The sequence below is a fragment of the Python bivittatus genome, unplaced genomic scaffold (genome assembly GCF_059951505.1).
Source record: "Python bivittatus isolate LINGU-HERP-01145 unplaced genomic scaffold, Pbiv_v1 ctg000530_np1212, whole genome shotgun sequence".
Taxonomy (NCBI): Eukaryota; Metazoa; Chordata; class Lepidosauria; order Squamata; family Pythonidae; genus Python; species Python bivittatus.
Genome location: NW_028277085.1, coordinates 6,789,205 through 6,812,404, shown reverse-complemented (window position 1 = coordinate 6,812,404; position 23,200 = coordinate 6,789,205). Strand labels below are relative to the sequence as shown.

The window sequence follows — 23,200 nt, the reverse complement described above, 5'->3', positions numbered from 1 at the left end:
CTTGTCGAGTAGAGTAAGTCAATCTGAAAGAGAGCAACTGGTTCCACGTCACCTTCTTGAGCTTCCAAGTTGAAGCATGGAGCTGAACCATGTCCCCTTAGCTGAATTACGACACCACACTGGCTGCGCCGTGTGCCCCCATCCACTGTGGCTAGCAGACCATGGGTTATGGCTCTGCATGGCATGTGAACCGGGCCATTGTGGCTTGTCCAACAAACCATAGTAAGGACGCTCTGGCTTTCCTTGCCTAAATGCAGGCAAGGTCCAGACCCAGCCACCGTCCGAAAGCATGGTCTGCGTTCTCCAGTGGAATGATTGAGAATTAACCTTTGATAGGTGGAAGAAGTCTTCTACCACGGCTTTCTTTGCTTCCGGGAGGACCAAAAGGAAACTAATTTAAGCATCTGAAGATGTTTTCCTGGTTGAACTTAGCTAGAAAGGGGTTAGTTTAGCAGAGCTGAGTGACCTTGGAGGCTCCAGACTCCCAGCTCTTGAAGCATCTTGGGTTCGTTTGCTTTTGGTGGGTAATCCCAACCCTTTTCTTTTCTCTCTAGGTCTCAAGCAAAAAAAGCCTGAGTTTGAAAGAATTCACTGAAGAGCCAGATACTGTGTCTTTGGTAAGACAGATTTTGGAAAGAAGATCAAAGTAGCCAAACTGCACAATACTCCATAACAGTCCTTTGGTCATCCAAAGGCCTGGAGTAAACCTCTGTGTGAAAACATCTGCTTGGTCAGTCTTCCCATCACTTGTCACCCTGTCCAGAGCAGAAATTCCTCCAGCTTTATCTAGGGCAGCTTTTAAAATATGAGAAGGAAATGCTAAAATGTTTTTACTTACTGCTATAAATGGGATTCCTCCCTGTTTCTGTTGACACCACCATTCCCTGAGCGACCGTGTTAGTACACAAATCACACTGGAGACCAAGCTCAACTTAAGTGGTAATTTTTTATGTTATTGATTGCATCCATTATGTTTGGCAGAAAATCCCCCTCCTGTGACTTTGGCTGAGAGACAGTTACAAATCCAAGGTCAAGAAATAAATCAGGAATTGAAATTTTTCCTTACAGGTCTTAACGCTCTAGACGTTGACCACCCTGCCTCTCTTCTGTCAATATATAACACTGATGGTCTTTTAACCATGGTCAGGAAGTGGGAAAAGCTTCCCAATTCCTCAGTTTAGTGACAGTTCCACACTAGCGGTGCATGGACTTCAAGTGCAGTTAAAGCAAACCATGATTCCTTAGGCAGAGATATGTGGTTTGCATTGCACAATCTGGGGCAGAGAAAGACCTCTTCCATTACTCATTACTCTGGTTCTTTGCAAACTGAAGGTAGCAAAGATTGGACCTAGGACTTTCCACAAGCAGGGCATATGCTCTGTGGGTCTTTTCATGAAGCATTACCACTGGTTTATCAGGAGATGGTTCTGTGGTGGAAGAAGAGCCAGAAATGCTTCGCTGACCCACTTCTGGCCCACTAACCTTGATGTCCCACTAAAAATTCAGGTAGTTGATGCTGCATTATATGCTTTCCACAGGAGGTGATTGTCCCAGAAGTGAAGTGGAGGAAGAGGTCCTCGGCATCGCTCTCACTTGCCCTCCCAGATGCTGGCTTCCAGTGTATCCACCAAGCATCAATCAGCAACCTCAGTGCTGAGGAGAATTCCTGCAACTTGGAGGAGCCCCTTGCGTCAGGTACAGGGAATTCTGAAAACCCTTGTGGGATGGGGGGCAGCATCTTCCTGGGCTGGCACAGATTGTGTGGTGCTCCAAGGACATCAGTTCATATGGAAGGAGTGGTTGAAATGCAACCGGAAGGAGCTCTTTCAACGGACCCTTTGATAAACAAAGGGCGTTTATCATTTTTGGATTCTCCAACTCCAGTTGGTGTTTTGAGTGATCTGAATTTCTCCCTATGTGCTTCTGTTCCAGAAAGTACAATAAACTCTGAGGAGGAGGAAGAAGAGGAGGAGGAGGAGGAGGAGGAGTTAGGCGTGGACCGCAGCTTCAAAGCGGAACTGAGAGCAGCTGATTATCAGTTGCTGAAAATCTTCATAGTGTTGTAAGTCTAAGAGATGAGTTTTCCAATCTTTCCTATGGCGTTCTGATTCCCTCGTGGCTCAGATCTAAATGGGACCTCTCTGTGGGGTCTTGATTTGCAGAATCTGCCTTTTGGTGTTGTCCTCATTGTACCTGGCCTTCCGAATCTTCCGGCTGGAGCAGCAACTCTCCTCTTTGAACCAGGATTACCTTTCCCGAGTATCTCAAAGGTAAGAGATGTTCTGAAGTTCCTCCAAAAAGGAGAAAGTTGGCACTGGGGCAACTAGACTCTTGATTCTGCTGATACCATTTAATTATTTCCAATGTTTGTCTTGCTCGCTTTGGGGCAAGGAGTTTCAAATGGTGTACCTCCCTACCTTTCTTTTAACCCACTACATCATCTGGGATGGATTAGGCTGAACCCAGTGGACTTCATTGCAGAATGTAGACCTGAACTGGGATCAATCTGGTCCCAAACCTGCTCTCTAACCACTGCACCAGACCAGCTTTGTTACTGGAGGTGCCTTACTCAGGAAAGATAGGTTAATGAAAACGCATCTCTCATGGGCCCATTGCTGTAACAATGTGGACTTTGACGAAAGCAGAGCAAAGCTTGAGCTCAAGCCTTTGAAGTCCAGGGCTCAAATACCTCCAAATCTGTTTACAATAAATTTTAGGCATTTCTCTGGATGTATTTTATTTTCCAAAGATTGCTTCTGCATCTGAATCTGGCTTTCATTTCATGGAGTGGGGAGGAGATGGGATGCTGTTTCTGAAACATGAGGGAAAAGAATTGGGACAGCAAACATAAAATATTGACAAAGAACTAGTTGCATTACGAAAAGTAGCAATGTATTCACTCCCCGTTATCCTAAATTTCTCATGGTAATTACTGTAAATACCCTCTTTTTTTAAAGATTTATATCCAACTTTATGTTCAAAAGGAGCTTAAGGTGGAATACAAAACAGGAAATATAACATGATACACAATAACATGTCTTGTGCTTTTAATTCTTTGTGAAAATAAAACTGCAGCATTAATGTGATAGACTGCCATTTGGGGGGAAACAGTCAAAATAAACCAGGTTAAAAAAATTAGCTAAAGGTTTCCTAGAAATTATGGTGTCCCTGCCACTTGTGTAAAACAGGAATGGGTAGCTTGCAGTCTCCACATCCCTTTATTATGGTCCCTCATTGCTGAAAGCAAAAGGTTTGCCCAGTATTTTGAGGGGTAATGAGTAAAGTGGTGTAATCCCTTAACTAGGCCTATCACGGTTAAAACACACACGCGTGCGCACACACGCACGCGCACACACAAGAAATCCCCCAGGCTGTCACTAAAACCCAGCCCCACTGAAGTGTGATATGAGCCCACCCACTTGGCAGCCCTTCCAAGTGAAGAATCTCTCTTGACCACTGGAAGATGGCCCATCCCTGGCCTGAACAAGGAATCCTTTGGTTCTGCCAAGCCTCATTCAGTAGAGTGTTTTGTAGTACACAAAGCGTGATTTGCGGTCTTTCTCAAGACCAGAGGAACTTCTACATCCTTGCATGATAATGCAGGAGGGGATGGCCCTTAAAGTAATCAGCTGGAGAATCTTTCTGTTCTGAGAAGTCACACATCCTGATGCTTGCATACATGGATTCTGCACCAAAGGTTGCGTGTAGGTGACATTTCAGTGAAGAAGTTCTCACTGTTTTCTATGTAACCAGCTTGGACTGGCAAACTTGGACTTCTTTCTCTCTTTTGACAGGTGATTGTAGCACAAGGGAGATTGCAAAAGATCAGGCTTCACCTTAAGTTGGGTCCAAGTAGGTAACATGGCTGCTATGAAGACGGGGCAAGTGGAACTCTGGTTCTCTCTCCATTCTTGCTGGACCAAAGCAGTGAGGAACACTTTAGGTGCTTCCTCACTTCCAAGAACCCCGTTTGAGACTTAACATGTTGCATCAACTCTGCTAGAGCATCTTCCAGGCTGCTGGTGGTGCTTATGACCATCACCAAGAAAGGTCCTAGCTAGGCTTGTCCAAGAGGGGCAGTTCCAGCCACAGTTTCAGAGGTGTCCTGAGCTATGAGGATGTTACAGAACTTACTCTCAACAGTGCCAGCAACATTGGAGATTGCATTAGAGGACTTCTCCAAGGTACCCCCTTGCACTTTGGAACTGCAGCATCTTGTGGAGCTTGGCTTTAGAAGGACTTGGCTGCTCTTACCAGTGAACTGCATGGCTCTTTGGTCACCATCCCTAAGGGGCTATTTGCAAATGCCAAATACGCAGCTGGATTCTCCTTTGGGGAGGGTTCCTCCTGTGTGTGGCTGCTGTCAGGACTCATGGCCTCTTTTCCTGTGGAAGGGGGGTGGGGGATCGTTTTTCTTCCCGCAGTGAAACAGTCAGTCAGTGAAGGTGGCTAGTAAATAATATTTTACCAAGGATGAGTAGGAGTTTGGAGCTGTCCCTTCTCTGCCCTTTCACATCCCGGTATTGTGAGTTCCCCTCGAGACCATTCTTCTTGCACTAACAGATTCCTCTGACCCCAAACAATGCTGCTGAAGTGATTTGCAACCCTGCAGAATTTCCAGAGCCAAAGTGACTTTGAGTGGACGAGATGGAGGCCTCTCAGCTGCCAGGCAAGCCCTACATTCTTATGGACCGGAGCCAACGGAAAATGTATTCCTTCAGGGCAGGGCTGTTGGGCAGGCAGCCACACCAGGCTCCTTTGGGAAAAGAAAAAGTAAAATAAGTGTCTCAAGCGTTGACTTGGAGCCCAAAATGCACTTCTGGTCGGTCTCCCTCCTTAACCTGAACACTGCAGGTTAGCTTTGATGGGCTAAAAAAGCATGGGGAAAGGGGGTGGCAGGGGGAAGCAAATGTTGCTGTCAGCCCCACTAGGCAGACTAGACTGTGAAATCAACCCTACAGGATGGTTACAATTACTTTAATTGAGATTGGCTATACTAACTGTACCTCCTCCCACTTCTTACAGTTCAGTGAATTAGGGAGGTGTCTGTCTGAGCCACTTCCAAATGTTATCTGGACGTTCTGGAGTTAAAAATGCTTTGGCCCCTTGGTCTCGGCCCCGAGCCTGCACATCTCCATCAAGGACCTCTTCCTTACTCTCTACAGTTTTCAGTCAGTTGCGTCCCAGCACCAGGCTAGGGAAACTTGATTGTGTGGCCCTGGGGGATTTGTTGGTGGCCAAGTGGGGAATTGGAGCAGGGTAGAAGTTCCATCAGGAAAAGGAGCTGCTGAAAAGAAACGGTGGGGTTGGAGCAGGAGACAAAAGTCCCATTAGATGGGAGAGTTGGGTCTGCAAGTGAAGGTCTCCTAAGAAGGCTTGGAGAGGGAGGGAGGGAGGGAGGATGGATGGATGGATGGATGGATGGATGGATGGATGGATGGATGGATGGATGGATGGATGGATGGATGGCTCTCATTTCCAATGAGTGGATGGTCTCCTGGCATACAGCAAACCCCTCTACAATCCTCCCTGTTTTTCCCACAGTGCTGCAGGGGGACCTGTGGGGGGTATTGTGGGGAGGCAGAATGGCAGCTCCTGTTGGCAGCTGCTTGGGGCTGAACAAAACCTCCAGAAAGTGGGGCATTGGTGGAGAGGCTCTGAGGGTTCTACCAGGTCTGCTTCTGGATGAGCAGGGGGTTTCAGCCTGGTCCTGAAAGCAGCTTCATCAGCATCGTTGGAGAGAAGAGCCCATCTATGGCTTCTCCTCTTTCCCCTTTCCAGGGGCTGCTGGACAGCTAGTCGGTTTCTTCCTTAGCAATAATGTCTCAGGTGTTTATGCAACTTGTTTTCACGAGAACCTCCCACCTGGCAGGTGGGTATATATAACGTTGATCTTTAAATCGGTTATTTTGGGGGAAGCGCTGCTAAGACAAAGGCGCTTGACTGGCGAGCATGTTTGCAAGACTGAAAAGCTACAGTCAGCAGGCCCAGCAAAGACTCCCCACGTAAGGGAAAGCAAGCAGACTCAGAAAATGCTCAGAGAACTTGAGTAATGTCAAGAACAGCTTTGCTGACCTGATGTCTGGAGATGTTCTACTTCCCCATCCGAATGGGGAAAGACAACTTAGGGTGGCTCTTGGCTGCATTTTTCTCTCATTTTTGCATGTTTGTGCTCAAACCGAGATTAAGCAGGAATTAAGAGCCCAAAGTCCCAATACAGTTTGCACTTGAGCTAAAAGCTATTCTTTTAATACATGTCTATCTTACAGGGTTATTGAAAATAACTATTCGGGGCACTTTAAATACATTGGAAAGGCACGTTATAAGTACACTGTATTGTCCTTAATGTGATTGTCATCACTTTTATTTCTTTTTCTGAAAAATATTCTGGATAACTGCTTCAGAACATTTTTGGGCTTTGTTCTCTACGAGACCTGTGCTAACTATGACAACAAGGTGAATACCAAGAATTAGAAGAAGCTTAGCAAGGCTTCAGACCTTTTTGACATCCTTGGCTGTAGAATTCTGTAAAATGGCTTGCCTTTTTGGCTGGAAGGCCATCAGTTTGTGACAGGTACTGGAAGCATATAGCCAAAGGCAAATCTTTTAAGATCTGACACCACGGATAAATTTGATGGCAAGACCCCCAGGCAGCATGAAAATCCATTTTTTTCCCATGGTTATGTTGTTGGTACTGATCAATACTTCCCATTTTGCCTAAAGAATGGTGGGAATTATTTAAAACATGGAAAACCATCATCTGAACGATATTTAAGTTTAAATTAAAGTTAAGGTATCACCTTTTGGTGTTTGATTCCTGGTGTATCTGGCTCCAGAAGATCGTCTGGCTCTGAGCAGGGCAGGATTGAATGGCTGGGTTTATATGTTGTGCTACGTTTTGAGTTGCTTTAACTGTGGATTTTATTAGCAGCAAGGCCTGGAGTCATGCAACATATTGAGGGGAGACCAAAATAACTTAATTAGGACTTAGTGCAGGCGTTCATATCCTACAGTCTGGAGACCTGCAGTGTTATTGCAATGGTCTCTCGCAGGCGGGGGCAAAATGATCATCTCTTCTAAAGGCCAAAACCTCAGAGATCATCAAACCTTGTGAGATGTTAGTATTCTTTAAAATATTAATATATTTAATTCCAGAGGCCCACAGATGCCACCCGAGGAGGACTTGTATGTGTGCCATGGTGCCCAAAGCACTGAATTCGTGCCTGTGGCTTCTGTGTGATCCTCAAGGTTTTTAAGCACGGTGTAGTGAACAGTGCTGGCTTCCGGTAATGCGAAAACCCGGTTGATATCTTCTTTCATTTTCTCCCTCCCACCTAAAAAAAAATAATAATAATTTTTGTCAAATTCTGCAAGTTAGAATTGAAGTGTGAGGAGAAATTATGCCAGAGAGAATCCTGCTCAAGGTTTGCCTCACTTGGTTTATTATTAGATTTATATCCTACCTTTAGCATCTCAAGGCAGCATGTGTAATGCTCCTATTTTCCCCACCACAACCACCCTGTGGGATGATTGTTAAGAAACAAGCTCTCTAAATTCCTCTGATAAGGTAATTGGAAGGTCCAGTTTTAAAATGCTCTCAACATTAAAGGGATATTCCATGAGGTTGATCCCAAGGGAAACTATTTTAATCTAGCTAGCCCTCCAGGATGTGGGAGAACAGCGTTGGAAAGAAGTGTGTGTAGAATGACGTTCTTGGCTAAGGTCACTGACATCGTTCTGGTTGTAATAATAGGATGCTGAGAAAGTGGGAGTTAGGGCCCTCGGACTCCCAGACACCAATTGCAGAGAGGTGATAAAGCAAGAATCAAACCCCTATTAGGGAACCAAAGGGAGCGTGTAAGGCAAGATCTCCTTCAAAGAGATCAACAAGCTTGTCTGCAACTAGTCACATACAACTGCCTGGAGTTCACTCTCCAGCTGTTGAGATTGGCATGGGGACTAAGCTAAGAGCTGTCTCCAAGATCAGGAGGAGTGGACTGTTGGTGCTTTGTAAGTTCACTCTTTGTTCACAGAATGTCCAGGTAGGACCATAACTAGTTCCTTATGCTAGATGAGGATAGGGCCCATCCTGCCCTATTGCAGCGAATGCAGAAGCTTGGTCTCCCGTTGCTTTTAGGTAGTGTTAAGAAATGGGTGATGATGGGAGGGCAAACACTTTTTTCCAAAAGAGATGGAATTGAGAAGACTCATTAGCTTTTTGTACCAATGCATTTGCTGAACTCTGCCTCTTGCACTGAGCTGTAAGCCTTATGTCATCTACCTAATCTCTGCTCGTGCCCCCCAACATTTTGGCCATACATCTGAGTTTGTCAGCTGCCACTGGCCATTGAGTGCAGATTCAAGTGTAAAAAGCCAAATCTGTTTCTTAAATACCAGCGTTGGGGTTTGGGTGGTGGTTCCTGATATAGGGGAAGTGGGAGCAGTGTGATGTCAGTTGCCAACAATAACTTCAGCCCTCTTCTTTAGTTTCTGCTAGACTTTCTGCCCTGACAGACGTATTAAAATATTAAAAATAATCTCTTTAAAAAATGGGGAGCTAACTTGCTGCAGAACACCATCCTCTGGCACAATTTCCAAGAATAACTCAGAGCTTTACAGAGCATTTAACGCCAACCGCTCTCTTCATTTTCTAAAAATACCTCTGGGGCAGCATGGCTGGCTGGGGAATTCTGGGAGTTGAAGTCCACTCATCTTAAAGTGGCCAGGTTCGGACAACACTCCCCTGGGGGGTCTTTACGGTGGTTGTTTCTGTGCACAGCGTTCCCCAATACACAACCTTTCTGCATGTGATTTCTGAGCCAAGATCTGCCCTGCAACATTTGGGAAGGGCAGTCTGGACTCTGATTTGCACACTTGTCCAGGAAATGTCAATTACATTGATGTGTTTAAAATGTGGAGCAAATGGATTTCCCTTCTATCCCTATCTGGCACTTGATTGCAAATTGGAAAACCGCCATCCTGATGTTCCCTGTTCTGTTCAGGAAGACTTAATCGGCTTAGCTTTTGCTAGGCGAGTTGTGAGCCAGGATTAATAGCTTTCTTCCTGCCATCCTGTTAGCTAAACAACTGGAGATTTCCCTGACTCTCTTCTGAACGAATAGCTCCAGATTTCTGCCATTTCAAATAGGGGACATCTGTTGCCCTGGGTGGTGGCATAAAAGCACTCTGGGCACGCAGCCATGTTTGCATGTGCTCACACATGTGCACATCAAGCTCAGAATGGGGAAGGCCTGTTCATAACATTTCAGTACAGAAAGAAACTCAGAGTGTCCCATATGTCCACGTGGTGTATGTGGTAAAAGCATTCCAGGAGGCCAGTGCTGCCAATAGCCCTCTTCGTCTCAGACAACTTAGGGTGTCCTTCCAATTGCCATGGTGAGAATAGCCACTGCTATTTAAATAGCTCTGGGAGAGAAGAAGCTGTGGATTTCTTGCCTCCTTCAGTATCAGCTTTATCCCGTGCTTCTGTTACATGGCTCTTTGGCGTGAGGGATGCCCAGCTAAAACCCAAAGCTCTGAAATCTGGCCAGTAATGTTCATGCCCATTTGGGGAATCTGGGTGTAAGGAAGAGGAGGATATTACAATCGTGCGGTTGGATCCTTTGCATTTTCGCGAGAGAGCGAGCTGATGCCCAGGCGGGCGCTTTTGGATACCACACCTTGGACCAGCACCAGCAAGCATGAGTGATCCGGAGACAGAGGGCTATCCTCAGAAGTATTTGGGGGGTGCCAGTTTTCTCCCCAACACTAGCAGTTGCACTGGAAAAACCCTACAGTTGCTGACACCTATTAAGAACTCTGTGTGAAGGGTCCAGAAAGAATGGCTGTTCATTTTTTAAAGATACGTATAACCCAGCAACATTCTGATTTGTGCCACGTTTATTTCTGTGTGCTGCGTCTTGGATATTCTCAAATCCATGCTCCGTTGCTGTAAAAACAAACAAAAGTAGGTGAGTTTCCTTAGAATCAGGCTTCATTTTGGAAACTCTGTGGGTGTGTCATTCTCTTGACAAGAGGATGTGAAAGCTTGCTGCTGCCTTTCTCTAAGACTTCCAGCTTCCCACCCTAGCCAGGGCCCTGTGAATTCATAATAGTTTCCTACCCAATCACTAAGCAGACCTCCTCCCACTGAGCACTTTGACATCAGCCAAGATCTCTTGATGCTGCCCCCTTATCTAGCCCTCATGTGGTATGGCATATGGCACTTAATTGTTTTTCTTAAATAAGTAAATAAATAAAAATGATTCAGAATACATTTTGGGGGCCTTGTCTGACTACGTGCTTTTCCATTGTTCCTTAAAGCAGCCTGATTCTCCATGAGCTTGGGGGGGGGGGGGTTGGAATTGTTTCTTTTCCCTCTCTTCTGGCTTCACTTGCCAGAAAGAAGCCCTATCAGATTTCCTAAAAGGAGGGTAGGATGGGGAATTATTAGTCTAAAAATTAGAACAGAATTTATACAAAAGTAAGCCGCTTGGAAACGCAGAGAGCCCGGTTTTTATTCAGCCTTGTGCATGAAAGGGTGCAGTTCCCGCTTGTGCACACCAGAGGGCCCCAAACTCCACTAACCTGCAGGAAGGGCATGGCTGCCGTTTGAACATCCTGCCTTCCCGTGAAACGAGCCCTTTATTTCTTCTGCAGCCCGAAGTATTTGACAAGGGCAGCTGTCAGAGACCCCATCTTTTTAAAATGGGATCCTGTTCTCCCCGCAAGCAGCTGGGATTGTGATTAGCTGCTGCACAGCCAAGTCCAGATCATTCAGTCTGGAATATCGTTGGAAGCTTCAAATGCCTAGAAATAAGCGAATTCACAAACCAGTTATTCTCTCCCATTTTTTTTTTCATTCGTTAGACTTCCTGCAAATTGCCTAGAAATGAGTGAATTCACAAACCAGTTCTTCTCTTTCGTTTTTTTGTTTTTGTTTTCCATTCGTTAGACTTCCTGCAAATTGTGTACTGTTTCCCCACAGGAATATTTCCTTTGCGTTGCAGTCCTAGAAGCTAAGATACAAGCCTAAATTTGTTGCCGCCGTTGCAACCTTTCCTTCTGCTATCTGTCAGGAGATATATGCAGAATTTATTCATGAAATGAGAAACTATATATTTGACGAGTGTTTTTCGGCAGGGTGTGAGCTGCTTTTGTGTCTACGTAGCTGGCTTCACATCTGCCTACTTCTCCTGCAGGAGCTGGCTGGGAGTGGACGTGGAGACGGTCCTGCACAGAGCTGAGACATGGAAAGTAGCTTTAGAGGAGGTCATGCTATTTCTTGCAGGTTGCGCTGTCTGTCCAATCCTTTTGAAACCTGGTTTCTGAGCCTATATTTAGTATAAGTCCTAAGGCACCATGGTCATTGTGAGGGATGCTGGGAATTGCAGTTCAACATCTTCTGCAGGACACAAGTTCTTTGCCCACCTTATGGAAAACAAAGGCCTTCTAAACTAAACTTTGGGTAAAATATCCCTTTATAAATTACAGCAAGCCCACATTTTGCAAAAACTCAGCATAATTTTGTTAAATCTTAAAATGCGATTCATAAAGCAGCGATAGATGCTCCGGAGTGGATACATGTTTTGCTTTTAACATTCAGAACCACAGCAGATGTGCCTGGAGTCACAACATCCACATGAATCCCAATTTGATCGTCCACTGTACCATAAACACACAGGTTTTGTTGGGTAAACAAACAGCCAATTACTGTCTGAAAGTGGCTTGGCTGCAAATCTTCAGTTTTCACTGTAGAAAAGTTCCCTGGAGTTCATTAGGAGGAAGAATTCTCTGCTTTAGATGCATCATGCATCAGATAGCATGATACATTTATTAGAGTGTGAGGCAGCCTACTCAACTCCTTGCTTAGGAATGAGAGGAGATTGATTGATTGATTGATTGATTGATTGATTATGTGGCATTGAGTTGTTTTCAACTCTTAGTGACCGACCACATAGATAGATTTTCTCCAGGACGATCTGTCTCTAGTCTGGTCCTTCAGCTCTTCCAAAGGCACCCCAATCGCTACTTTAACTGGGCCTATCCACCTTGCCACTGGTGGTCCTCTTCTTCTCTTTCCTTCCACCTTTCCCAGTATTACAGTCTTCTCCAGAGAGCTAGGTCTTCGCATAATACGTCTGAAGTAGGATAATTTGAGCCTGGTCATTTGTGCCTCAAGTGAGAACTCTGGGTTTATTCAATGATGCTTTTGTTTTCTTGGCTGTCCATGGTATTCTCAGGAGTCTTCTCCAATGCCAAAGTTCAAAAGCTTTCATATTCTTCGTATCTTGCTTCTTCAGAGGGAATACCATGGTTTGCACAATTCTGATCTTTGTAGGTATAGACACATCAGGATCTATGGTAATCTAATATAATTGGGGAACAAAAAAACTGCCTGAGGACTGTGTGGATTCTTGACTTCAACTTCTTTTTTAGTTATAAAGTTTGTTAGTCATCTGTGGGCCAGCTCCACCTTCCAGAATGAATGTGAGGTCATGTGCAATCTTCAAATCTTTTTGAAGTCCAAACAGGATAAAAAATGATATCTAAATATGTATTTGAAGTACTGCTGAGATGGTTAAGAGTTCCATTTCTCTCCTTTTCTGAATTCTCAATTTAAAGTTTGAGATTCCTTCTAGAGTTGCACCCTTCCCTGAGTAGGTATTTGCTTTCAGCAGGCTTTTCTTGCAACGTACAATACAAGAATTACAGTGTTTACATATTAGGGTTTAGCAATTCATTCACAAAAATTGGAACAGGCCAAAGGCTAAGAAGGTGATTTTACAGCTTCCTGGATGACAATCCCTTCAGATTCACGTGAGTCAGTTTGGTCTAGTGGTTAAGGTGCTGGCCTAGAATCCAGGAGACCGTGAGTTCTAGTCCCACCTGAGGCATGAAAGCCGGCTGGGTGACTTTAGGCCAGTCCCTCTCTCTCAGCCCAATTCACCTCACAGGGTGGTTGTTGTGGGGAAAATAGGAGGAGGAAGGAGTATGAGGTAGGTTCGCCACCTTGAGTTATTTGTAAAAATAATAAAGGGGGGAAAAATCTAAAAAATATATATGTGGCAAGACAAGGTTGTAGAGGTGCCTTCAGGAAGAATATCTGTACAGATGGGAAACTGGAAAAGCTTCAGAAACTAACTGGATTGTCCCAATGGATTTTGGCTCCCCAAAACTCAGAAAATATTGTGGAAACTTGATTTTAAAGTATGCAGACTGAAGTTCCCATTTCACTGTCATTTTTAGAAAACAGAACTATTAAGGGAATTTTCAACCACTGGTTCTTTGAAGGGACACTGTTCCTCTCATGTTAGTCATGTAGAGATCTTGTCTGTGAACTTTGCATACAACCCCAGAACTGGGAGACACCAGTGAACTCCTTAACAAAGTCCACCCTGAGCTGGCTCTTAAATATTTTGAGTGGTGGAACAAAAGGCATTATCATTCTAGTCTCCGTTATGTAGCTGGTTCTTTTTATAGCTGTGCGTTCTAGATGCCCAAGGCCAGTCTGGCTTCTTGTTTTGATGGCTGATGCAGGGAATCTGGGAGCATATTTCCATGTTGGGATGGCCTATTGCCACTCCTGCAATCCTGTAGATAGCTGCCCATTTTTCCTTCAACAGGTTTTCATAATCCTTCTGAGCAGTATTTGCTTTGTCTAAGAAAGGCCCCATCCTGTAAGGTTCTTATTAGCAAGGTGGTGTGTTGCAGGCTACAACTGCAGCTGAATCTGCTGTTGCTCCCTCTTCCCCACTGACGTTTATTTGCAAAGCTGTTGTTATTTATCCTGCCTTTTTTATATATAACTCAAAGTGACAAACGTGCCTTATACGCTTTCCTCCTCCTACTTTCCCCACAGCAACTCTGTGAGGTGGGCTGGGCTGAGAGAGAGGGATTGACCCAAGGTCACCCAACTGGTTAACCGATTAAGTCTTCCCACCCTTCGTGTTGCATTTGGACTATGACTTTCAAAAGTTGTAGATAATCTGGTGCCAAATGACAGAGCCCAGCCAGATTTTCCACAGACCCACCCAGCAATGGTAATGGAAGGACTGGGGTCACACACTGACTTAGCTTTTTTTTTTTTTAAGCTTTTGTGCATGTGTCGGAGCTTAAGAGATGCTGCACTTGTCATTTGCCTAGTTCAGCTTTGCACAAGAGAAGCATCTTGCACTTTCTTTGGCTGCTCCAAGGCTGTCTCAGCTTCAACTACAGCTCACAGGCTGTTTGGCCATTCTGTCACATAAAGACTACAGGCCATTATATGTTTTTGGAGAATCCCTGTTGCCTCACCCGCTGAAATGAGGAGGATAGTTGGTCATTTAAGAAAATAAAGGTAAAGGAAAAAAGGGTGGGAAGCCTTAGAACTCCTTGCTGGCATCTTACAAAATGTTTGTCTTTCTCTACCTGGAGACGCCCTTGGCATTTGAAATTGTTTGCTTTTCTCTGTACCTAAAGAAAAGCTGTTGCATTTGGACTACTGTACTAAGCCTTTCGATTAATAAGACCACAGTTGCACTCAGTCAATCTGCAGGGAGATCCTGTGGAACTTGCTTAGAACTACATGACTTCTGATAGGCCCAGAAATGTGTGGAAGGCCTCCTTATGCAACTGGTGCAAAAGGACATTTGGGGAAATGCATTTCCCTACCATCCAGAGCCATATAAGGGAACACAGCTCAGAGCCAATAACGCTTCCAGCAACTCAACAATGATCCAAATTGCGCTTCATTGATCATTTCTAGTGTGCTGTCTCTGCTATTCCTGTCCTCATTTTAGTGGATGTAAAGACGCTCAATAGCAGGAGCAGCAACTGAAATAACAATGTGCACAGGGCCTCAGTTACTTCTTGAAACTTTCCCTAATCCCAAACTTTTTTATTCTGAATTCTCTGTTTACTGAGCTCAAAGACCCATTTTCTTCCATCACCATGGCTTAATTCTTCAGTTTTCATGCTGCTGCACCACAAGGAGATTGACAATTGTCTTTAAGGTGAAGGTTGCATACCCAGATGGAAGGTCCTGGGTTTTAACAACAGTAGATCGCTACCAAATAGTTCCTAGTGAGCTATTAAAGCCTTCCCTTCCTAGTGTCATTTTGGGGCAAGACAGAAACAGCAGTGGATAACACAGAACAGCTTCAAGTAGAAGACTTCATCTTCTAGTGTTGTCCTAGAATTCCATGAATTAAGGTACTTGCATCAAAAAAAGTCTCATCTGAAGGCATCCTTGATTTTAATGAGATACAGCTTTGTACACTCTTGTAAACCTAACAATCCATCAGGGTCTGCAGAAGCTTTGTCATTGTTCAGAAAACATCTCTAGAACGAAACTGCTGTTTCCCTCTCTCTTCTAGCTGTGTATGTATTCCACAACTCAATAATTGTTTGGAAGCAAAGAAAACAAGACTACCACCATTGAGTATCACTGTTCAGATGGATTTTTTATTATTATTTTTGGCTGAAGATTTTCCCAAACATAAATTATGCAATTATGCAAATAAGAGAAATTATGAAGGTGCTTCTGCCCAACAATTTCAACATATACTAAAATAACTGAACATCTTGTTACTTAAATCCTGTTGAAGATGCTCCTTGTGCAGCACTTAAAAAAGGATTGTTGCTAAGGCAGCATCCATCAGGAATCAATAAAACAGGATTTAGCAGATGTGGGAGGAGAGATGATATAGGCTTTATGGCTATACCACCTGGCTTGGTATGTTACCAAACAAGATAGGTTACTTTCTTCAGCACAAAAGTTCAGCAGAAGGAAGCAAATTTACATCACACAACAGCAAAAGAACTTCAGTTGCAGCTGGTCATGATTCTACCCTCACTCCCAAATCCCACATATTGTTCAGCAGTTAGAAAGGAAGGAGGCTTGAGAAATAGGTAAGTTCCAATCCTGCTTCTTCCGTCGCTATTACAATTTTTCTCCTAACGTGCTCCTGAAAGACTGAACCTCTGCAGCAGAACCACTAACACAGCAGCCAGCTGTCTGCATCTGCAATTCTCATGGGACCTGAGCCAACTCCAGCTCCCAATCGGCACAGAACACTCAAGTCCTCCTGCCTTTACAAGCATACCCAGAAATCCTAGGGTACAATGGTAGGTAACAGAACTAAACCTTACTGGACTTCACTCCAGATGAATATGTTTTAGGGCAATCGATCCAGTGCACTATTAAGGCACTTTCTAGGTCAAAGTGCTCAAAGTGATATACAGAAATTACAGTTTCTGTAAATAAATATGCTATCTCCCCCCCCCCCCCACTGGTCTATATAGTGGAGGGATAACTTGAATTCCTTTCACTCTTTTATCAGTTTCATCGTAGCATTCTTTCAGAAGTACAGCACCTTAAAAAATTCTTATTGTGTTAAATAAACAGCAGGAGGAGATGGGGCTAGAAATAGAGAAGCCTACTCTCCTGCCTTCAAGGTTACTGTACTTTATTATAATTTGGTTTTGTCATACTACAGTAAACTCTATAGTTACCGGAGACAGGAAAAACACTTCACACAACAAGCAGCTTTTTCCCCTTTTCCAGAAGAGCAGGAATAAGAGAGCTCTCCTTCCTAGCCCTAAGACTGAGGGTTTGGATACCAGCGATACAGTAATTTACAGCAGTATAAAATCTGACCTCAATTCCAGACATTCAGGGATGTTTCTGAAAGAGAGATACTGAAAGCTGCCATAATTAAATAGAAGCAGTGTCTCTGCTGCTGACATCACTGAAACTGGATCACACACAGGCATACAAAGAACTTGAACGTCACAGGAATCTGGGGGGATACAGGGGTGGGGGTGTAACGGCTAAGCCGCAGCTGCTCCGAACTGTAGGGAAGATGCATAGCCATTTCCCAGGGCTTAGCACTATTCTGATCAATAGCAGAATAATGTAGTGCAGAAGTGCAAAGATAAGTACATTCTTTCTGTAGGGGAAAAAAAAGTCTTGTGCACAAGCTTCTCCTCTCAGGCACAGGGAAAAAGACAAAACACAAGAAGACCAATGGCTAGAAAGTCACAAGTCACTTCTTAGAAAGTCTAGCAATGAGTTTTTTCCATTCTTCTCTCTTGCCTGTTATATATGAAGGAGTCAGGAGCTGAAGCACCGGTTCCTGCTGCCCCTTGAAGAATTCCTGGCAGAGGACCTCTGTGTTGCAGATCACGTACATCCCACAGTCATAGCTATTCTGCTGGGCTGGAGCCTTCTCCTCCACAAAGGCAACTTTGCCTCTTTTGCCAAGAAAGGACTGCAAATTCCTTGCTACCTGTTTGGCATGCACCGAGTTACACCTGATGTGGGAATCATAGTGAGCAAAGCAGTTTTTATCTTGGAAATATACTAGCAAGCTCCAGTGAGTGCCACCAGCTGCCTGGTTGGAGTTGTCATTGATAGCCAGGAACACAATTTTCTTGTGCAGGAGGTCCAGTGGCTCAAGAAACAGGGCCAGCTCCTCCTGGTTGGTGGTGCATTTGATGAACTGAGCCACCTCAGGGCCCACGAAGCAGATCTGATCAGAGAAGTCTTGGAACTGGTCGTTGGCAAAATACTCAAAAGCAAACCCAATTATGTGGTCATTCAGCCAACAGGGAGGATCTAGTAATGAAACATCCGATTGTCTCAGCAAACTGTCCATGTAACTCAGGACAATGGGGTCCATTCTGTGCAATCAGGACTGGAGAAAAGGCTGGAGAAATCCCAACACCTAAAATGATCAAAGATGCAAAGAGAAATTTACTACAGAATGGCAGGTTAGATTTACTGACCCCATTGTATGGATCAATGTAAATTTATCCACAGGGTATCAAACATCACAGCCCTCTAATAGTATCAGTACTAACTCCTCCTTTGTTGTGGACTGAAGAAATACAGTATAAAATAATTTTTCTCTTTTCTTCTGGAGTAGAAAAAAGGCAAGAATCAATAAGAGAAGGCATCTGCCTGCCCCCTCCTATCTAAACCTCAGCAAGAGGGAAGAACCTGAATCTCTTTTAGGCAATTTGGGCTTGCTGAGATGCTCCAAGAAGAACTTTGGTTTTGGGGGGAATGTAGCAAAATATTGGAAAAGAATGTTGTTTCTTACCTTCTCCATGACTCAGCATTAGTTGAGAATTTAGGGGAGAAGATAGGAGTTGCTGGGCATCCTTCTCCCAGATGGCCAATAATATTCCCCACACACACCCACAAAGTTATGTGGGATGCCCACAATTGTCTAACATAATGAGAAAAATCAAGTTGCTCAACTACAATCCAAACAAGAGGGACAGGTTCATTAAAAGTCAATCTCTCAGCCTAAACATCTTTATAAGGTGGTTGTAAGGAGATTATGGGAGTAGGGAGAGAATTTTTCTTTAGGGAGGAATGGAGGGAAGGAGGAAGTATCTGAGATAGAAAATGGAACAGCAAGCAACTGCTCTTCCATCACTTCCATGTTATTTGAAGAAAGCTGAAAGGTGCTGGATATCATGGAGTCTCCAGGGTCAGAAACATTCTCAGGTATAGATAGGATTATTCTGTAAATTAAGTCTACTCTAGAATTCCAAGGGCATGTCTGTTGATAAAATTTGTGACACTTGGAATCAAGTATCAAATACAGTTAGGCCTTTCAAAGTCTGCTTAAATAGATCTACCTGAATATCAGTATATGGTTCCCTTAACAATCCAAATAATATGAAGCCAGAGTGATAGAAAATAATTGTACTACAGAAAATATAAGAGCAATCTATATCTTGCAGTTATTCTTTCCTGAACAATTGCAAGGGAATATCTGCCTTTCTTCTAACGAACCCATTCTGCAAGACAGAGCATTCCACAGCTGTATTTCATTTGATTCAATCAACTTTTTCAGGGGTTTCCTTCTCTCTTTAACTAGATATGATGCTAGATGACAGATTGCCACTAAAAACAGTCCTTTACTTGCAACAATTCCAATATATGTATTTTTCCACAGTTTTTTCCCCCAATTCTTGCCAGAATACTCAGTGATAACAGATTCAGGATAACATAATGATGCCATGCATGTAGGTGAAGGAAGGAAAAGTTCATATTTGGACACAATTTTTAAGGAGCAATTCTGTATTTGGCATAACCCCTCATTTGCCTGCCTCCTTTCAATAAACTGCATTAGGGTCTCAAACACAAAGGATGTGTGAAGTGCTTTTGCATCGATAAAGCTGAGCTAGAGAATGAAAAAGGTTGAATGTGAAAGCTAAAGAGCACACTAACATTCAGTGTGCAAAATGGGAGCATGGCAATTGATCAGATGTTAACGGGATTTTAAAATATTTTTCTATCTCATGCTATCAGGAAAATAAACTGATTATTACTGTAGTCTTGCTCTTGAAATCAGAGTCAAAACTGCAACGTTTTCAGCCTGATCAGATTCTTGTTTATCTAGAAGTCAGTGCCACTAAAGCTTTCTCAAGGAATTAAAAAAACTGATTGCCTTGAAGGTATTTGATGTTCTGTGTTCTGTAAATATTTCTGAATATCACTCAGGCTCTGATCCAGCCTTCTGAAAGCACACAACTAACAGTGAGCACTCTCCTCTTGGCATGACTCAGAGAAAACTGGAGAACACCCATTCATTGCAACAGGAAAGAACTTGCATGTGCTGATTTATTTACTCATTAGGAAGGAATGGGAAACTTCCCTGTGTACGGTTAAAGGACAGAGGAAATTCAGTGATAACCTTGTTTGTGTGTGTATCAATAAACATTGACATTTTTAAGGGCAATAACTAAACAGCATTCTTTTAAAAGCTAACAATGAGAATTAAAAGTGGCATACATGAAATGCATATAGTAGACCTTCTAAAGTGAACCAGTACTTGCTTTTTTTTGTGGATCCAGAGCTTCCCACTCTTGCAAAGGAAATATCTTATGGACTAAGATACGTCTTGCTGATCACCATAACAGGAAATAATAAGATGGAACAGGAGCATCTATGGTTACCTGAGTCAACAATCTGGACTTACAGAGACTAATAGCTACACAATGGATGCTGCATCCTTTTCTTTGCTTAACCTCCAACTATCAGTAAGAGCAACGTGGTGGTTTTCAGCATTGTCCCAGAGCACGTAATTGTTCACGTCCTGACTGCATTTCTTTTCTTCCCAATAGCAAAGTATTGCTCATTCTACCTATTAGCTGTTACTTGAAACCTCTTGACAATGACTCACCAAATGAATTCTGTATCTAAAGAAAATCTTTCTCAGATAGCAACTCATTTTCTTGGGAGCTGCAACAAAGCACTTTTAAGTATACTATACAAAGAAAAAAATAGAACCTGCAATTATGAAGGGATAGGCATACATGAATCTTTTTTTAGGCCAAGTAACTTTCCAGTGGTGGAAAAAAAATAGAAAGATGGCCTTGGAAATTGCAGAGTAAGAAGAAAAATCTTATGCACAACCCCTGGTGACTTCATGGAGATATCCATATAGCCTTTTTGGTAAAGATATGGAAGTGGTTTGCCACGGCTGCCTTCTGAGTTGCTTTTTAGCCTGCAGTTCTGGCATTTCCTAGTGCTGTTTCACCCAAGTATTAACCGTGTTCAGCCCTGTTTAGCTTTTCCAAGATTAGCTAAGGTTGGTTAGGAGCTACCATCTAGCCAGGCAGAATAAGGAAAGCTGTGATAACTACTAGTTCCTATAATTGGAATTTCCCTGAAGGCAAGATGATCTAATGTAATGTTTTATTTAGCCTTCTAGCTAATAAAAGTTCAGGGTGAACAAAACAAAACAAACAATGAATGAGGATACCAATCAACTTGAATTAGATCAACTGAAGCTTGGCAATTGACTGAATCAATCGTGAAAGCTACCTTACAGCTGGAGACTATCCTGGCTGGCAAAGGTTCACCAAATCATCAGGCAGAGTTCACTCTAGTGCCCTGTCTACTCTGTAAATGCTAGGATTTGACCCTGGAACCTTCACCGAATACAGGTTGGATTTTACCACTGAAATCTAAAAATTTTTTTTTAAAAAAACTGACCATTTTCCTAACAAGTAAATTGCAGTACTTCTAAAAGGTGATTGGATTACAGTCTTTCTATAGTGGATAACTATTACTGGATATGACTTTCACCTATGGAGACCCTTCCTAAAAGTGGATAGCTTGGCCATAGTTATCCTGTGACTTTTATCTTCAACAAACTGAAAGCAGCAGGGTTTCTTTGGGGATATTACCTAATCTTATATATGTGTACCTTAAACTTCTTGTTATACATCATGACGCAACTTGTTTCATTTTTGTCTATGTGTATGAACCCAGTCACCTGGTTTACTGCATTACATGTTGTATGGGCCCAGGCAACTGGGGCTTATTCAACAAAGCAAACATTTTAAAAAAATATAAGGCCTAGCATTATGTGTGAACCCAGTCATGAAATTGACTGTTAGTGTTTTGTAGAAAAAGACAAAAAGTATGTCACTTTAAAGGTTAACAGATTTATTATGGCTCCGTTTTGCACAGCAAGTCTATTACAATGAAAAGTGTCTCCTGTGCCCATCTCAGAGGCTTGTTTAATAAAAACAAAGACAAAAAACTTGGGAGATATTCTGGGTGAAATTCAAAGTGCTGGCTGGTACATAGCTCAGGACCTGGCTATCTTCAAGACTGCCTCCTCCGAAATGAATTTGCCTATCCTGTAAGATCTGGGAAAGAAGTCCTCTTGAGGGTCCCATTTCCAAAAGACATCTAGATCAGTGTTTCTCAATCTCAGCAACTTTTAAGATGTGTGGACTCCAACTCCCAGAATTCCCCAGCCAGCATGGGGAATTAAGTCCACACACCTTAAAATCGCTGAGACTGAGAAAAGGACTCAGGAACTGGGCCTTTTCAGTAGGGGCACCCTCCTGTGGAACAGCTTGCCCCCACCTTTAAGGATCACTTCCTTCCTAGAAGAGAACATTTGAGAGATGTTAGATTTTCTGTTATGATCAACCCCTGCTGATTAGTACTATTATATTTTCACTGTCTTGAGATTTTGGACTTCTATTTTTGTCCCATGCCACTTGGAGCCATTTCAGAGTAGAGGGGCATAGAAGTACCCAAAATAATAATAATAATAAAAAAATCAAAACTAGACATATTTAGAGCAGGAGCGCTAAAAGTGTCACTTTTGCCATCCCAGACCTGCCGCACTCCGTCCCTGTAACTGGGTGGGTTGGGCCAAAATTTTGGGACCCCTTCCCATTTCTCTGGGTAGGGAGTTCCAGGTGATAAAGGAATCCAACTCAACCAAACGGCCTGTGACACCCCCTCCCCATGAAACGTCTAGCCCTCAACTACACGAACCCTGGAAGGGCCCAAAAGCAAACAGAAGTCATGCCCCTGCGTTGGCCGAAGAGGAAATCTCCGGGGTCAAAGCTTCTTAAGTATAAACCAATGGAACCCAACAGTGAAAGGAGACCCCCTGGCCTGATCTTTTTCTTGCACCCCCACCTTGTTCTTGGGGGTAGTGATCTTCGGGGGAGGGGGCTTCCAGGCTCGGTTTGGGGCTCATCCCCCTTTCCTGCTTGTTCCGAGAGGATTTTGTTCCGGGACAGAACACGGATCTCCTCAGCAAACGTGACGCGTCTGGCCGGACCTCGCAAATAATACGGGATAAGGACGAATGAGTGACGGGACAGGGACGTTTCCTTCGCGGGGAAAAGACGGAAGGTCACTTCACCATCCAGGCGCACTCTGAGGACTGGGAAGGAGGGGATGACCGGCTGGAAGCAGCGAGGAGGTGGGTCCGGCCCCGCGGGAGCGCTGTGCAGCAGCCGCCTGCCCACAAAAGCCCCAGGGCGGGCGCAGCGACGCTTACGGTCCCCTCCGGGCTTTTCGGTAATTACAGCGAGGGCCACCGACGACAATCGCCGCCCCGAGGCCGCGTCGGATCTCCCTCAGAGGAAACTACCTCACGAGGCGCCTTACCTGCCACCGGGCCTCGTGCTGCTCGCCACTCTCGCCGGGGTTACCCGGGACGGCCGCCAAGCGGAGCGTCGTAAAAGCGGCGCTTTCCTCCTTTCCCCCGCGCTGCGCCAGCCGCGTAAAGAGCCGACGGGGATTGCGGCGGCGGCGGCGGCGCCGCCGCTGTGAGAGCGCGCGCGCGCGCGCGCCTGCCTGCCTCTCCTCCCGCCCCGCCCGTCCCCTGAAAAGAGGCGTGGGCGGGGCTTGGCTTGGGGCACGGCGGCCCGAGGCCTACGC

General features: G+C 44.1%; 2 protein-coding genes across 11 annotated transcripts in view; one reads left to right on the top strand and one right to left on the bottom strand.

Moving 5' to 3' along the window:
• GRAMD2A (GRAM domain containing 2A) overlaps positions 1 to 6,801 on the top strand; it is a 43,558-nt gene extending 36,757 nt beyond the window's left edge. For 7 of the 8 annotated variants that reach the window (XM_088148515.1, XM_088148514.1, XM_025166808.2 and 4 more), the window contains exons 8-12: positions 555 to 617; positions 1,539 to 1,695; positions 1,933 to 2,062; positions 2,163 to 2,270; positions 3,795 to 6,801. In XM_088148515.1, coding sequence (XP_088004641.1) covers positions 555 to 617; positions 1,539 to 1,695; positions 1,933 to 2,062; positions 2,163 to 2,270; positions 3,795 to 3,798 — 462 coding nt within the window. In that variant the 3' untranslated portion in view covers positions 3,799 to 6,801. Of the gene's footprint in view, positions 1 to 554; positions 618 to 1,538; positions 1,696 to 1,932; positions 2,063 to 2,162; positions 2,275 to 3,794 lie in introns of those variants that run through there. The other variant, XM_088148513.1, reaches the window with a different exon arrangement.
• Positions 6,802 to 15,417: 8,616 nt separating this feature from the next.
• SENP8 (SUMO peptidase family member, NEDD8 specific) lies at positions 15,418 to 23,177 on the bottom strand. 3 transcript variants are annotated; one of them, XM_088148519.1, is made up of 2 exons: positions 22,928 to 23,177; positions 15,418 to 17,708 (listed from the first exon to the last, which is right to left on the bottom strand). In XM_088148519.1, the coding sequence occupies exon 2, from the start codon at positions 17,661 to 17,663 to the stop codon at positions 17,028 to 17,030; it is 636 nt and encodes a 211-aa protein (XP_088004645.1). In that variant the 5' UTR covers positions 17,664 to 17,708; positions 22,928 to 23,177; the 3' UTR covers positions 15,418 to 17,027. The 3 variants fall into 3 exon arrangements, with proteins under 3 accessions (XP_088004645.1, XP_025022574.1, XP_025022575.1); XM_025166806.2 differs by lacking the exon at positions 22,928 to 23,177 and adding an exon at positions 22,451 to 22,919 and having other exon boundaries at positions 15,418 to 21,903; XM_025166807.2 differs by lacking the exon at positions 22,928 to 23,177 and adding an exon at positions 22,451 to 22,919.
• Positions 23,178 to 23,200: the final 23 nt, after the last annotated feature.

Coding starts and splice junctions, on each gene's coding strand:
- SENP8 (XM_088148519.1), bottom strand. CDS start 17,663: ATGGACCCCATTGTCCTGAGTTACATGGACAGTTTGCTGAGACAATCG.